At 57.6% G+C, this 15,956-nt stretch overlaps 1 protein-coding gene across 1 annotated transcript in view; it reads right to left on the bottom strand.

Moving 5' to 3' along the window:
• Positions 1-11,576: 11,576 nt before the first annotated feature.
• TLX2 (T cell leukemia homeobox 2) overlaps positions 11,577-15,956 on the bottom strand; it is an 8,431-nt gene continuing 4,051 nt past the window's right edge. The window contains exons 2-3 of the mRNA XM_032774353.2: positions 13,837-14,074; positions 11,577-11,874 (exon numbers count right to left, since the gene is read on the bottom strand). Of these exons, the coding sequence (XP_032630244.1) occupies positions 11,658-11,874; positions 13,837-14,074 (455 nt within the window). The 3' untranslated portion in view covers positions 11,577-11,657. The remainder of the gene's footprint in view (positions 11,875-13,836; positions 14,075-15,956) is intronic.

Below are 15,956 nucleotides of genomic sequence, written 5' to 3'. Positions count from 1 at the left end.
GCCACACCCCACCTGTAATAAGCAGACAGTTAAGGGTAATGTCTCTTTTACCTGTAAAGGCGATTAGAGTCAGTGACCTGGCTGACACCTGACCAGAGGACATTGTGGGGACAAGATATTTCAAATCTTGGTGGGGGAGTCTTTGTTTGTGCTCTTTTGTGTGGGTTGTTGTGCGCTTTCGGGATGGAGAGACGGACATCATCAAGGCTTTCCATCTTTTGGAATCAGTCTTCTATGTTTCATCAATAGTAAGTATAGCCAGGCAAGGGGATTAGTCTTTATGTTGTGTTTTTCTTAATTTGTAATTGTGTTTTTACTGGAGGATTTTACCGTTGCTGTAACTTTGAATCTGGCTGGGGTGGGTCCCTCTGGTCTATATGATCTGAGTACCTGGTAAAAAAAAAATGCATTTTTTCATCCTGATTTTTACAAAGATAAACTCTTTACTTTTTTTCTTTCTTTAATTAAAAGCTTTCTTTTTAAGAGCCTGATTGATTTTTCCTTGGTTTAAAATCCAAGGGATTGAGTCTGACCTCACCAGGGATTGGTGGGGGGACAGGAGGGGGGATGATTAATTCCTCCTTGTTTTAAGATCCAAGAAGTTTGGATTGGTGTCAAGCCTCTCAAGGCAACCCAGGGAGGGGAAAGTCTGGAGGGAAAGGAGGGGGCTGGTTAATTTCTCCTTGTTTTAAGACCCAAGGGGCTTGGGTCTGGGTTCCCCAGGGAAGGTTTTGGGAGAACAGAAAGTGTGCCAGACGCTAAATTCTGGCTGGTGGCAGCATACCAGATTTAAGCTAGTAATTAAGCTTAAAAGTGTTCATGCAGGTCCCCACTTTTTGTACAGTAAATTTCAAAGTGGGGGGAAAAACCTTGACACTACCTCATCAAACCTCCCCCCCACCCCTCATCCCCATCAAACCGCTCCCTTCCACTTCACACCTCCACCACATCCTCCCACCTCATCAAACCTCCCCCCCACCTCTCCCTCCCACTTCACACCTCCACCACATCCTCCCACCTCATCAAAGCGCCTCAGTGGGGACAGGACTGGCTGGCAAAGGCAGGGGCTCAGCGAAGCAGCGAGGAGGCTCTGGGGAGCTGGTCTATAGTGCTGCATCTGCAGGTCAGGCTCCTCCACCAGCTCGGTGCCAGGGCTGGGGAGGAGGAAGCTGCAGCCTGAGGCGTCTGACCGTGTCCAGGAGGCAGAGGGCAGTGAAGGAGAGATGCAGAGCAGACAGGCAGGGCTGGTCAGGGAGGCCAGAGCTCGCCCAGCGGGCGAGGAGCCAGATGCCCAGTAGCAACAGAGAAAGTTTGTGATTCCAGTGTGTTCCTCAGTTTCCCTCTGTGCTTTGCATGCGAAGAGCAGGAGCCATGAGGTGCTTTGTCACCTGGTTGTCTGGGACGTGGGCAGGACTGGCCAGGCCCAGCCCCCCGCAGCGTACAAATAGCCTGCTCTCCTTGGGAGGTTCCCAGGTGAACTTAGCAGGACAGGGGAGGAGGCGGGTTAAGAAGGGGGCTCACACCCCAGTCTCTGCTAATGCTGCAGTGTAGACACTCAGGCTCTGGCTGGAGGGGGAATTTCTGTCACTGGTTAATTCAGTGGCGGGCTGAGAGGCGGGCGCCAGGTTGCCAGCAGAATTCTTCCTTTGCCCAAGCGCTGCCCACACAGGGCCTAGGGTGCTGGCCTCCAGCACGCAGGGCCAGGCTCTTTCCAGCCCGCAGGGATGGAGCTAAGCCAGCGGGAAGGCTTGTCGTCGACACATAAAACCCACAGCAGCCTCACTGCGCCGCCTCCGAGCAGATGCTCCTGATGCAGTGGGGGGTGGGAGGGGTCTCCCCATGCTGTGCTTAGCCCCCTGCCCAAGAAGCAGCAGCTGGGTTCGCTGGCACTGTCCATGCAGGGAGTTGGGGGGGGTTGTGTGGACTCCACACTCCGAGCTAGTTTTCTAGTGCAGCCCAGGCCGGGAGTGGGCAGAGCCTGGTCCTCATGAGGAATTCAGGCCCCCAGAGCGGTGCGGTGAAACACAGACGCAGCATGGCCGGGGGAATTCTCCCATCGCCCTGGCTACTGCTGCTCAGGCACAGGGGAGCAGACAGCCAGGGCAGAAGCAGTCCGGTGGCACAGGTAGCATCTTCACTGAAGCCCTGGAGCTGTGCGGCTGCAGCATTTCCGTGTAGACGAGCCCAGAGATGGGAACGGGGGTGGTTCCTCCAGCAGCACAGCTCAAAGGGGCGCTGACATCCAGCAGCTCAGCTGCGCCTTACTCCTGGTATCTCCAGGAGAGCCTGAGAACTGCCCCACCCTGCCTACAAGGGGACCAGTCCCATTGCTCTGGGCTCACTGCCAGAGGTGTCGAGTGGCCCACACTGCTTGGGGGTGGACTGACGGTTTTACTGGGACCGTTTGCAAGGGGGAGGGGAGAAAAGGGGGGTGACTGTATTTGAGGGACGGTACCTGAGCCTGTAACCTGAGCTGGGAGGGGGTTGGGGCCAGGTGACATCTTTGCCTGAGAAACTGGACAAAGGCTGGAGGAGGAGCCGGGGGGAGGGGAGTGAGTCAGCTGGAGGGGGGGTTCAGTTTTGGGCTGGCTGGGAAGATGCAGGGAACCCCAAGTCTGGGATCTAAGCTTCTTGCCCCCCAGAGGGACATGGCTGAGGGGTCCTGGTTGTACCTACAAGCCCTGCTTGGGACTGTGTTCCTGTCGTCTAATAACCCTTCTGTGTTACTGGCTGGCTGAGAGTCCTGGGGAATGGCAGAAAGTGGGGTCACAGGGCCCGGACTCCCCCCCACTCTGTAACAGGGAGCTCTTGGGAAGGAGGAGTGACCCTCGGCCCCAGGGGGTGAGGGACTGAAGTGAACACTGGGGGCTGTGTGCGGAGCCACTTCCCAAGGAGCTCTAGCCGGCTAGGCTTGGATCCCTAATCTCACTCAGGCGCTAACTCTGGGAGAACAGGGGTTAAAAGCCTCCTGCCAAACCACGGAGCAGCGAGCAAACAGGAGTGTTGCAGAGGGAGTTAGAGGGGGGGATGTGAGCCAGGCCTTACCCTATACTTAGGCCAACAACAGCCCCCCCAAAACACCCCAAAGAGCAAACAACCGCCTTGCCTAGCTCTGGCAGACGCCAGCAGCAAATGGGGACTAGCAGGTGTACACAGTGAGTGCAGCACATAGAGTTACCTGACATGTGGGCATTCGGTGCAAGCAGCTTGGGCTCTGGAGACCAGAGTGGCTGAACCAGAGGAGTGAAGGGAGACAGAGGGGTACCTAGACGAGACTTTCCGGACACAGCAGAGTGGTTCCAACCCCCATCTGAGAGCATCTGTGCTGTTGAGGAAGATGAAAGTCTCCAGGAAGAAGATCAAACTGGAGCAGAGGGCAATGATCCCATAGCTGGGACCCTCCTTCCAGATGACGTCGTGGTGTCTCCTTGCACAGAGGATACCCCTCCAGGGGAGGGACCCCCAGTTATTAGGAAGAGACGGGTAATAGTTATGGGGGATTCGATCATTAGAAACACAGACAGCTGGGTTTGCAATGACCAGGAGAACTGCATGGTGACTTGCCTGCCTGAGGAGCAAAGGTTGCAGATCTCTCGAGATATCTAGATAGATGTACGTGTAGAGAAATCTCTGATAATTTTCATATGACTTTATATTGTGCCTCTTCATATAACCTTGTAGTGGGTCTGTCCATGGGTGACCTCTGTGTTCATGGGACTTTGTATCAAAGCCTCATATAGAAACCTTGTACTGATGAGCCTTGGTATATGGAAACTTTGTATCAAAGCCTCATATAGAAACTTTGCGTTGCCCCTGGTATAATGTTATAGGATAGAAGAAGATAGAAGAAAAATGCCTTTTTGCTTGGAGTAGAACAAGATCCCTCCCACCCCGCCCCCACTCCCTTAACCGATGGCCCTGTGGAATGAGCGAGGTGCGAATGAGCAAGGGGGGAAGGCAGCACCTCCAGACAGCTGCACCCCCTGGAGAGGGGCTGGGAGCCAGCCCCAAGGACAAAAAACCTGTCAGGTGGGCTCCTTAAAGACGAGCAGAGACACTGATGGCCTCAGGGGTTAGAAGCTATCCCCTTCCCTTGGAAACACTCTCTGCAGCACTGGGACACCCCCAGAAGGAACCAGGACAAAGGCCCAATGGACTCAGACACAGATTTTGGAGCTGGTACAGATTTGCATGAGAGGGAAGCTGCTATAAAGGTGAGGGGTCTTGCAGAGGACCCTGGGTCTCATCTTGTCAACACGGAGCATCGATCTGGATTGGCAGAAGCCTGGCTCCACCCCTCCCTGATGTAACTCACCTGGCCAGTGCAGTTAGGGGAGCAACTGATTGGTAACAACAAGACGGAGTGTGTGTGTGTGAGTGTGCGCGCATAAGTGTAATATATATATCAGATGATACAGTGTTAATTGACACCTGGATTACTAATAAATGTGGCGTTTTGCCTTATTCCCCCTGAAAAGATCCTGTGCAGAACTTTAAGTACAAACATGTGGTGCTGGGCAGGAGCCAGTGGCCACTGTACAGGTAGGTACTGGTGACGTGGGAAAGGGTAGGAGAGAGGTCCTGGAGGCCACATTTAGGCAGGTAAGAGATTGAAGTCCAGGACTCCATGGTAACGTTTTCTGAAAAGCTTTCCGTTCAATGCACAGGGCCAGTTAGACAGGCAGGGTCTCAACGCATGGATGAGACAACGGCGCAGGGAGGAGGAGTTTAGATTTACTAGGAGCTGGGGAACCTTTGGGGAAATGAGAAGCCTATACAGGAAGTTTGGGCTCCACCTCAATCAAAATGGAACCAGACTGCTGGCAAGTCACAGTAAAAAGGCCATAGGGTTTTTAAACTGAAGGCTGGGGGAAGCCAACAGGGACCGGGGAGCACACGGCTCAGACAGAGACATCCCTTAGGGGTGGATTTATACCCTAGTAAAGAGGAGGGGACAGAAGTTGCTAAGTGCAGGTAGGAGCTGAAGAGAACAGTCAAACAAAAGCAAGTCCCCTTCAATGACAGCACATGGAGGCAGACAACTAAATATTGACAAGTTTTATAAGTGTTTGTGTACAAAAGCTAGAAGTCTCAATACTCAGCTGGGTTAACTCGGGTGCCCGGTATTAAAGGAGGATATTGATACAACAGGCATCAGAGAAACTTGCTGGAACAATGATCATGAAAGGGACACAGTAATACCAGGGTACAAACTGTCCCGGAGCCACAGAGGAGGCTGTGCAGGTGGGGCAGGGGTGCTGTACGTGGGAGAAAGCAGAGGGTCAAATATAGCAAAACATTTGAATGACAAACTGCACCACAGACTCTCTCTGGCTAGAGATTCCCTGCTGCAGAGTAAGAGTCTAGCAGTAGGAAGAGGCTACCAAGCACCTGACCAGAAATGCTCAGGGAGGTTAGAGTGGGTACAAAGGCAGAAACCCCAGTAATAAAGGCAAATCTCAGCTCCCCCATAGCAACTGGTACATGCATCTCAGGGCGGGAAGCAGAGACACCATTTCTGGACACCATGAATGCCTGGTCCTTGGAGCAGGTAGTCTTAGCACCCAAACAGGGAGAGGCAATTCCTGATTTAGTCCTAAGGAGCGCTCAGGATCTGGTGAATATAGCTGAACTGCTGAGTAATAATGCCCATCATGGCATTAAATTGAACATCCTTGTAGGGGGAAACCCACCCAAAGAAACCCACCACAGTGGCATTTCATTTCAAAAAGGGGAACTATACAAAATGAGGAAGCTAGTTAAAGAGAAACTAAAAGGAATAGTTACATGAGTGAAATGCCTCCAAGCCACATGGAAACATTATAAATACACCATAATGAGGCTCAAGCTAATTGTATACCCCAAATTAAAATAAAAGCCGTAAGTGAATCAAAAAATGCCACTATGGTTAAACAGCAGTGTAGAGGTGGTTAGAGGCAAACAGACGTCCTTTAAAAGCTGAAAGTAAAAGCCTCTGAGGAAAATAGAAAAGAACAAACTGTGACAAGTCGAGCGTAAAAGTACAATTAGGCAGGCCAAAAAGAACTGGAAGAGCAACTAGCGAAAGACAGAAAAACTAATAGCAAAAAGCAAAACAAAACAAATGAAGTAGATCAGAAGCAGGAAGCAGGCCATAAAAGGGAAATCATGCCTCACCACTCTACTAGAATTCTTTGAGGGGTCAACATGTGGACAAGGGGGTCCAGTGGATATAGTGTACTTGGACTTTCAGAGAGACTTTGACAAGGTCCCTCCCCAAAGGCTCTTAAGCAGACAGAGCTGCCATGGGATAAGGGGGAAGGTCAGCTCACCGACCAGTAACTGGTTAAAAGACAGGAAACAAAGGGTAAGAAAAAATGGTTGTTCTCAGACTGGAGAGCATTCAGGAAAGACAAGACTAAATGACGCTAAGAGAAGCTAAATGAATTGTTTGCTTTGATCGTCACTGCAGAGGATGGGAGGGAGAGTCTCCCACCTGAGCCATTCCTGTTTGGTGACAAATCTGAGGAACTGTCCCAGAGACCCAGACTGAGGAGTCATTAGAGGAGGTTTTGGAACAAACTGATCAGTTAAACAGTAATAAGTCTCCAGGACCAGATGATGTTTACTTAAGAGTTCTCAATTACTCTTAAAACTCAAAGATGAAATTACAGAACTACTAAATGGAGAGAGGTAAATAGTGGTTGTGATGAAGTGGGGGGGTTTCTTGGTTTTTCCATGTTTTCCAGTGGGTTGCATGCAGAGGGAGGGGGACTCAGTGTCCCTGGGTGTTACTGGTTTAACGAGGTGAGGGGAGAGGGAGTTTGTTGGTACAGGGGACCAGTGAGGGAACTTGGGACCCCAGTCAAGGGCCTGGAGGATGGACACCCCAGCAACTGGTGACCTGATGACCCGGAGACCCAGCTCAGGAGTCACAGCTGGTTCTGGCCAGTGGGGAACAATGGGCTGCAGGGAGAGGACCCCAGTGACCTGACCAGCCAGAGGGGCCAGAAGGGGGCTGAGAGGAGACCCAGGCCTTCCTGTTTAGGACCCTGTTTACCTGGAGAGAAGACAATGGACAGAGGGGGGGCTTGGGGCTGGGGATATCGGAGGCCCAGCTGGGAAGCAGGGGGGCTCTAGGCTGGAGAGGGGGAGCAGGCAGAGCCCACCCGGATGCAGGGGGACTGGGATGTGCTGGGCTGAGGGAGGCCAGGCCTGAGGCCTTGAGAGTTTCCTGTGCTGGGTTCAACCCTCAATAAACCTCCTGTGTTACGCTGGCTGAGAGTCACTCCAGTCTAGAGATCAGGGTGGGGGGAGCATCAGCCCCTTCAGGGGTGAGGAGGCCCAGGAGGTCCAGAGCGCATGGACTCCCTAAGGGGGCCCACGGCAGAGACAGACGTGCTAAGGCTCAGAGAGGTGCGGCTCCAGGAGGTGGAGGGGCCTGACCCCGAGAGAGAGTGGACCCCCGAGAAGGGCTGTCGCACTGCAGGGGGCACCCCCCAAGAACCCTATGGGGCCAAGAGTGGGCACGACCTGTGCGTCCGTGACAGTGGTGTTCTCCAGGGATCTGTACTGGGCCCAGTACTGTTCAACATATTCATAAATTATCTGGAAAAAGGGGGAAACAGTGAAGTGACAAAATTTGCAGATGATACAAAACTACTCAAGATAGTTAAGTCCAAAGCAGATGGCAAAGATCAACAAAGGGCTCTCCCTAAACTGCAAATGGCAGCTGAAATTCTGTGTTGGTAAACGCAAAGTCATGCACATTGGGAAACACAATCCCAACTATACATACAAAATGATGGGGTCTAAACTGGCTGTTACCACTCAAGAAAGATCTTGGAGTCATTGTGGGTAGTTCTCTGAAAACATCCACTCCATGTGCAGCGACAGTTAAAAAAGGGAACAGACTTTGGGAATCATTAAGAAAGGGAGAGATAATAAGCCAGAAAATATCATGTTGCCTCTGTATAAATCCATGGGACACCCACACCCTTAACAGAGAGTTCTGGTCACCCCATCTCAAAAAAGATCTATTGGAATTGGAAAAAGTGCAGAAAAGGGCAACAAAAATGCGGAGGGGTCTGGAACAGCTTCCGTATGAGAAGAGATTAAAAAGACTGGGACCGTTCAGCTCACAAAAGACAACGACTAAGGGGGGTCTCTAAAGTCATGACCGGTGTGGAGAAGGTGAACAAGGAAGTGTTATTTACTCCTCCTCCTAACACCAGAACTAGGAATCACCAAATGAATGACTAGGCAGCAGGTTTAAGATAAACACAAGGAAGTATTTCTTCACACAACGCACAGTCGATCTGTGGAGCTTGTTGCCAGGGGATGTTGTGAAGGCCAAAACTTTCACTAGGTTCAAGAAAGAACTAGTTAAGTCCATGGGGGATCAGTCCATCAATGGCTGTTAGCCAAGCTGGCCAGGGATACAGCCCCATGCTCTGGGTGGCCCGAAATCTCTGACTGCCAGAGGCAGGCACTGGATGACAGAGGATGGATCACTGGCTAATTTCCCTGTTCTGTTCATTCCTTCTGCAGGATCTGGCACTGGCCACTCTCAGAAGACAGGACACTGGGCTAGAATAACCATTGGTCTGACCCACTATGGCTGCTCTTACGTTCATGTGTTCCATGCCCCAGCTTTACAACAGCCCCTTGGGGGAATCCTGCAGTAGGGCAGCCCCCCAAGGGTCCCACTCTTCCTTCGGGGCAGGCCCTGCAGCCTCCCTGGCTTCTAGACTGAGCCTCTGGGTGCATGAGTCACCTGCCCCCAGCGTGGGCAGCCCCTGGGTCAGCACAGAGACAGAGCGGGTATTGCAGCTTCCAGCCTGGGCAGCCCGGAGCAATTCACCAGCTGGGACTCCATTGCCAGGCTGGCTCTGACCCCCTGTCAGTCCCAGCAGAGAACTAGCTTCCTCCAGCCCACCAAGCCCTCATTAATCACATCTGGGCACATCTGGGCTTTGTTCTCCAGGCAGGAACTGGCTGAGTTCACAACCCCCTGGCCATAGAGACCAGTAGGTAACTCACTGGAGCTGGCATTGTCTCTGTGGCTCTGGATGAGTTTCAGTCAGCTCCGTAGTGACTCTGCTCATTCTACCCAGGCAGGGCGGTGACACACACCTGTGTCTCTCAGCCTGCCCAGCGAGCAAACATAATCCTCCCCCCACCCCTGCACTGGGGAGCCCTGCAAAGTGTAGGGGGAAACTGAGGCACACAAAGGCGTCATTAAAAAATTACAAAAAATTCCCACTTTGTCAGATATGGGTCCCTGTGGCATGGGCAGGCCTCTGCCCTGGAGTCCCTCAGCTTGCCTGGCCAGGCAGAGCTTCCGGTGGGAAATAGGAGGGCTGGAGCCCAGAGGCTCAGTCTGGGAGGGGGGAGGCCATGTGGCCCCCCCGAAGGAAGAGTGGGATCCCTTAGGGGTCTGACAGACAGGGGCCACCCGCAGCCCAGCCAGGCGTGCCAGGGAGGCACCCTGTCAGCTCTCAATGCAGCATGCCGCTCCTCATGGCCCCGGGTGTCTGGCTGGCTGGGCCTATACCCCATGCACAGCAGCCCTGGGCAGCAGCAGGTGCTCAGCATGACTGCAGCAGCCTGCCCATACCCAGCGCCAATTCCACTGGTGGCAGAGTCAGTGCTTCGGGGTGCGGGGAGAGGTGGGATAGGGTAAGGGGCCTTTCCTATCTAGGATGAGGATGACCAGACGGGGGCTGGGGGGGGGGGAAGCATAGGTGCCTACATAAGACAAAGCCCCGAATACTGAGACTGTCCCTACAAAATTGGGACATCTGGTCACCCCACCTAGGACAGACTTTCTTCTCTGGGCCCAAGCCCTGCACAGGGGTTGGGAGGAAAAAGGCAAGTGTGATCCCAACTTTGCAATGTTTAAAAACAAGCCCCTTTAGCAGGACTGTCTGTACCTCCCTTGCAGTGCCTCTTCCCCTGAAGCCCCGCCTTTTCCCCAAGGCCCCGCCCCTTCTGCAAGGGCCCACCCTATTTGCTTCCCTTCCCCCTCCTCCTGTCCCTCACTGCTCTCCTCCCTCCCTCCAGCCTGGGTCCTGATGGAGCGGGCTGGGAGCTGCAGCTGCCCCTGGCTGAGTAGGGGCGATGCAGGTGATTACCCAGCGCCTCCATGCTCGCAGTAACGGGCCTTCGGGTGTCTGTCAGTAGATCTGATCAGACACTGTCAGGTCCCCTTTCTGACCTGCCCCCCCCCCCCGCACGCCCAGGGCAAGGGCTGATCGGGCATAATGGACGGGGAGGGAGATCAGCATGGGGAGGCCGACAGAGACCCCACCCTGACAAGCAAACCATGTGTATTTCAGTTCAACCACATGTGAAGTCTATCAGGAGCAGAGTGTGCAGGCCGTCCTGTGGGCAGGGGCTCCACCCTGGGGAGCAGTGACTCGGGGCAATCCGGCTGAACGTCAGCTCCCCGTGTGATGCTGCAGCCACGGGGCGAACGCGATCCTGGGATGTGTGTAAACGGGAATCTCGAGGTGCAGCAGAGAGGCGATTTCACCTCAGTATGTGGCACTGGTGCGACCGCTGCTGGGATCCTGGCCCAGTTCGGGTGCCCATAATTCCCGAAGGACATGGCTAGATGGGAGTGGGGTCAGAGACGCGCCAAGGGATGGTTAAAGGGTTAGAAATCTGCCTGGAAGTGACGGCTCCAGGAGCTCAGAGTAGCACAAAGGGAAGATCCAGGGGTGACTTGATCCCAGCCTGCACATTCTTACTGTGGGGAACCAAGTGCTCTTCGCTCTGTCAGATAGATTCAAGCGCTGGAAGTTGAAGCCAGACTAATTTAGCTGAGAAAGAAGGTGGAATTTAAGAAAGAGAAATAACCACGGGACCCATTTCCCAGGAGTCGTGGTGGATTTTCCATTCCTGAAAAGCTTAAATCCAGTTTGGGTGGGTCTCTGAAAGCTCTGCTCTGGCTCCGTCAGGGGAAGTCAGACCCACGTGGTTCTGCTCCAAGCCCCCTGCTGCTCTTCATTCCCTCTCCTGCCTCTGGCCCCAGCCACTGCCCGCAGACAGGACCCTGGCTCTGGTCAGAGCAGCGCCCGCAGCTCCATGCTCCCTCTGTGCGGAGCTGGTCCCAGAGCACCACTCACCCTCAAGCGCCCACTTCCCTCCGGGGGGCCTTCCCCTCCATTCCTGGGCTCCGCAGCCAGCCAGGGGGAGCCAGGAGCTGATGCTGGGGCAGCTCTGGGCAGGGCCTGCAGGTGTCGGGGTGGCTGTCCCGCCCGCGGGGCAGGGACATGTATTGCCCTGGAGAAGCCCCAACCAGTCACGGGGGGCCCAGCTCCCATGGGGAGGACCTAGCCGATGGGATCTAGTCTCCATTTGCACAGACTTTAACCCTTTATTGGCAGTACAGATCACTAGTAGGCAGGTGTAGGCAGAGCCTTTGAGTCAGTCAGCAGGGCCTGGCCTGCCAGGGTGGGAGGGTGTCTGGGGCTCCTTGCTCCCCCGGGGTGCTGAGGCAGAGCAGACCCCAGCCAGGGCAGGCACACAGCCGGGAGGGCACCGGCGTCATGGTCCCTGGGCCTCAGGGGTCAGCATCTGCAGCAGGCGTGGAGGGTCCAACCTCAGCCCCTGCCACCCCACAGCCTTGTGGGAACGTGCAGACAGGTCTCTCCCCCTGCTCCAGGGGGGCCTCACACCACAGATGCCACCCCTGAGACGGACGTGACCTTCTTGTCCTCGGCCCAGGGCTGCAGGTTCTGCAGGGCGCAGAGGGAGGAGTTGTGCATGCAGAGCGGGTCCTGCGGCAGCGGCTGGCTCAGGCTCTTCTGGAAGGCCTCCTGCTGCAGGTGCAACATCAGCCGGTTGGCCTGCTGGCGCTCGGCCTCCCGCTCCTCGGCCGTCTGTCTCCTGCCGCGGGACGTGGGCAGAGCCCGTTAGTGCCTCCATAGCGCCTCGACCCCCATCCCCGTCCTGCCCCAGGCCTGTCCCTCTCTCCCACCGCCCTGCCCCTCAGCTACACACCCCGGCCCTAGCACTGTGCCACCCTGCCCCACAGCTACACACTCCTGCCCCACGCCAGCTCCTTAAACCCCCCACCCCATCACTGTGCCACCCTGCCGCACAGCTACACACCCCTGCCTGAGCAGTGTGCTACCCTGCCCCACAGCTACACACCCCTGCCCCACAGCTACACACCCCTGCCCCAGCACTGTGCCACCCTGCCCCACAGCTACACACCCCTGCCCCGGCACTGTGCCACCCTGCCCCTCAACTAAACATCCTAGCCACAGCTTACAACCCTGCCCGGCACTGTGCATCCTGCCCACGCTACAACACCCTGCCCCTGGCACTTGTGCAACCCCCCATCAGCTACACAAGCCTTGCCCAGCCACTGTGCACCCCGCCCCACAGCTACACACTCCTGCCCGCCACACCTACACACCCCTGCCCCAGCACTGTGCCACCCTGCCCCACAGCTACATGCTCCTACCCCAGCACTGTGCCACCCTGCTCCACAGCTACACACCCCTGCCCCACGCCAGCTCCTCAAGCCCCCTGCCCCATCACTGTGCCACTCTCCCCACAGCTACACACCCCTGCCCCAGCACTGTGCCACCCTGCCCCTCACCTACACACCCCTGCCCTATCACTGTGCCACCCGGCTCCACAGCTACACACCCCTGCCCCACGCCAGCTCCTCAAGCCCCCTGCCCTATCACTGTGCCACCCTGCCCCACAGCTACACACCCCTGCCCCATGCCAGCTCCTCAAGCCCCCCGCCCCATCACTGTGTCACCCTGCCCCCACCCACACACCCCAGCCGCACAGCTACGCACCCCTGCCCCACGCCAGCTCCTTAAGTCCCCTGCCCCATCCCTGTGCCACCCTGACCCTCAGCTACACACCCCTGCCCCATGCCAGCTCCTCAAGCCCCCCGCCCCATCCCTGTGCCACCCTGCCCCACAGCTACACCCTCCTGCCCCACGCCAGCTCCTTAAACCCCCCACCCCATCACTGTGCCACCCTGCCCCACCCACACATGCCAGCCGCACAGCTACGCACCCCTGCCCCACGCCAGCTCCTCAAGCCCCCTGTCCCAGCACTGTGCCACCCTGCCCCTTGCCTACACATCCCTGCCCTACGCCAGATCCTCAAGCCCCTTGGCCCGGCACTGTGCCACCCTGCCCCTCACCCACACACCCCTGCCCCACGCCAGCTCCTCAAGCCCCCCGCCCCAGCACTGTGCCACCCTGCCCCTCACCCACACACCCCTGCCCCACACCAGCTCCTCAAGCCCCCTGCCCCAGCACTGTGCCACCCTGCCCCTCAGCTACACACCCCTGCCCCATGCCAGCTCAAGCCCCCCGCCCCAGCACTGTGCCACCCTGCCCCTCAGCTACACATCCCTGCCCCATGCCAGCTCAAGTCCCCCGCCCCAGCACTGTGCCACCCTGCCCCACGCCAGCTCCTCAAGCCCCCCACCCCAGCACTGTGCCACCTTGCCCTGCCAAAACAGGAGCCCTGGCTACTCCCAGCAGGGGGAGTGGGGCAGGAATCTGGCTGTAGGGGGAGCTCATAGAATATCAGGGTTGGGAGGGGCCTCAGGAGGTATCTAGTCCAACCCGCTGCTCAGAGCAGGATCAATCCCCAGACAGATTTTTGCCCCAGATCCCTAGGTGGCCCCCTCAAGGATTGGACTCACAACGCTGGGTTTAGCAGGCCAATGCTCAACCCCCTGAGCTCGCCCTCGCCCAGCAGGGGTGCTCGCGTTGCCTCTAGCTGCGAGGGAGGCTGTGCTGCAGACGTTGGTACCCTGCACTTGGCCCAGCTGGGTGTGGCGGGGCCCAGCCCTGAGCTGCAGCCTGTTACCTCCATTTGGTGCGGCGGTTCTGGAACCAGGTCTTCACCTGGGCGTCAGTCATCTTGAGGGCCTTGGCCAGGGTGGCCCGCTCGGCCGAGGCCAGGTACTTCTGCCGGTGGAAGCGCTTCTCCAGCTCACAGATCTGCACTCGGCTGAAGGAGGTGCGTGGCTTCTTCCTCTTGGGGGGGGTGCGGTTCTGGTAGGGATGCCCAATGCGCCGCGTCACTGCGAACGGGGACAGGGCAGCTGCAGGCAGAGTGGAGGCAGGAGGTCAGGGCAGAGGCCAGCCTGGATACTAGGGCCCCGGGGCACGATGAGCACTGGGGTCTGGTCTCCTGCTGGGGCACAGCAGCTCCTCTGGCAGTGACTGGCCACCTGCCTCGGGCGAACTCGCGGGCTAGGCATGGCTGGAGCCCACTGCCTGCCTGCCCGGATCCTGGGCCAGCACTGCGCGGGGGGCTGGAGGGCAGGCACCGGACATAGCTGGGATCTGGGCCAAAGCAGCCGGTGGAGCTGCCCGGGAGCCATACTCCAGACTCTGACCCCAGGCACTGAGTGGGAGCCGCACATGGCAGGGCCGACAGGTACCCCAGGGCTGGAGGAATGGTGCGGAGCCATTGGGGAGCCTGGCACCCCAGCCGGCTGGCTCCATCCTCTCGTTATCCATGGCTCAGGGCCACTCGTGCCAGCATGGTCTGGCTTTGGGAACCATCCCGTGTCCCCCCACCCCCGATTTATTGCACAGGAATCAAGACTCCCCCAGGCAGGAGTGGAAACCGGCCATGAAGCCGGGGGCCTAGCCAGGCAGGGCCGCCCCACCTGGCTGGGCTCCTGTCACTGCAGCTCAGCCATCTAGGCGCTGGCTGGGGGCTCGGAGGCGGGTCGCAGTTGCAGCCGAGAGTGGCCCCATTGATTGCAGCTACACGGGGGAAGGGCCAGCTCCATCCGACTCGCCAGCCAGAGCTCAGCACGTATGGGCTCCTTGGCAAGGCACAGGTAGGCCTGAGGCCCAGCCTTGAGCTGAGGGCACCCTGGGAGCATGGCAGAGCCCAGCCCTGGCTCTCCAGACACCTGGCCTGCCCAGGCCATCTGCCCTCACCTAGGGATGCCACCTGTGGCTGGCCACATTCCTGGAGATTTCATCCCATGGCTTCAGCTTTAGTGCCTGGACACTCCAGGACAATCCTGGAGGGTTGGCAACCCTACCTCATCACTGCCCTCTCCCAGAAATGGGGCAGGAGAGGGACAGGGACTAAGGGCTGCCTTAGCCCTGCCCCAGGGCTAAGAACCGGCTCAAAGCCCAGGCCAAACAGACCCCTGCACTCCACAGGCCCTCTGCAGCCAGGGCAGGAGCTCCTGCTCTGCTCTGGGACAAGGCCCTTCCCCCCGGCAGCAGGGAGCCAAACACTCTTCCCCAGGCAGGGGAGCCCCCAGGGCCCCCAGCTTCCGCCTGCGGCCAGGGGAGGTGCCCCGGTGCCACTGGAGCGATAACACACCTGGGCAGAAGCCTGCTGCTCTGGGTCCCGGGTGCTCGGAGAGCAGACAGACAGACTGACCTTCCCTGGCAAAGCAGCTCAGAGCTCAGGGCCCCCCGGGGGGGGCAAGTGGGGCAATTTGCCCCAGGCCCCGCAGGGGCCCCCACGGGAGTTTTTTGGGGCCCCGGAGCGGGTCCTTCACTCGCTCACTGAGCCCCAGAAAACTCTCTCGGGGCCGGGCCCGCCGAGTGGGCAATTCGGCGGCAGGGGTTCCTTCCCCCCCGGGACCCGCCCCCGAAGACCCGAGCCCCCCGAATCCTCTGGGTGGCCCTGTCAGAGCTGGGCACGGAACCCAGGCGTCCGGGCTGGTGTTCACAGCACCTGCCCTCCAATCCCCAGCAGGACATCGCCAGTCCCACCAGTTGCAGGTTGGGGAGTCCTGGATGCACAGCGGAAGGGGGGGCGCAAGGGGGATACTCGGGGGACGCATGGCGGGAGTGGGTGAGAGCGCGCAGGTGGGAGCCCCAGGGAGCGCACGGAGCAGGGTGCGCAGCGGGGAGCCCCGGGACAGCGCACGGCGGGAGCGGGTGAGAGCGCTCAGGTGGGAGCCCCAGGGAGCGCACGGAGCAGGGTGCGCAGGGGGGAGCCCCGGG

Source organism: Chelonoidis abingdonii, chromosome 5 (assembly GCF_003597395.2).
Source record: "Chelonoidis abingdonii isolate Lonesome George chromosome 5, CheloAbing_2.0, whole genome shotgun sequence".
Taxonomy (NCBI): Eukaryota; Metazoa; Chordata; order Testudines; family Testudinidae; genus Chelonoidis; species Chelonoidis abingdonii.
Note: the sequence above shows the minus strand (reverse complement) of the source record. Positions and strands in the feature narration are given on the sequence as shown.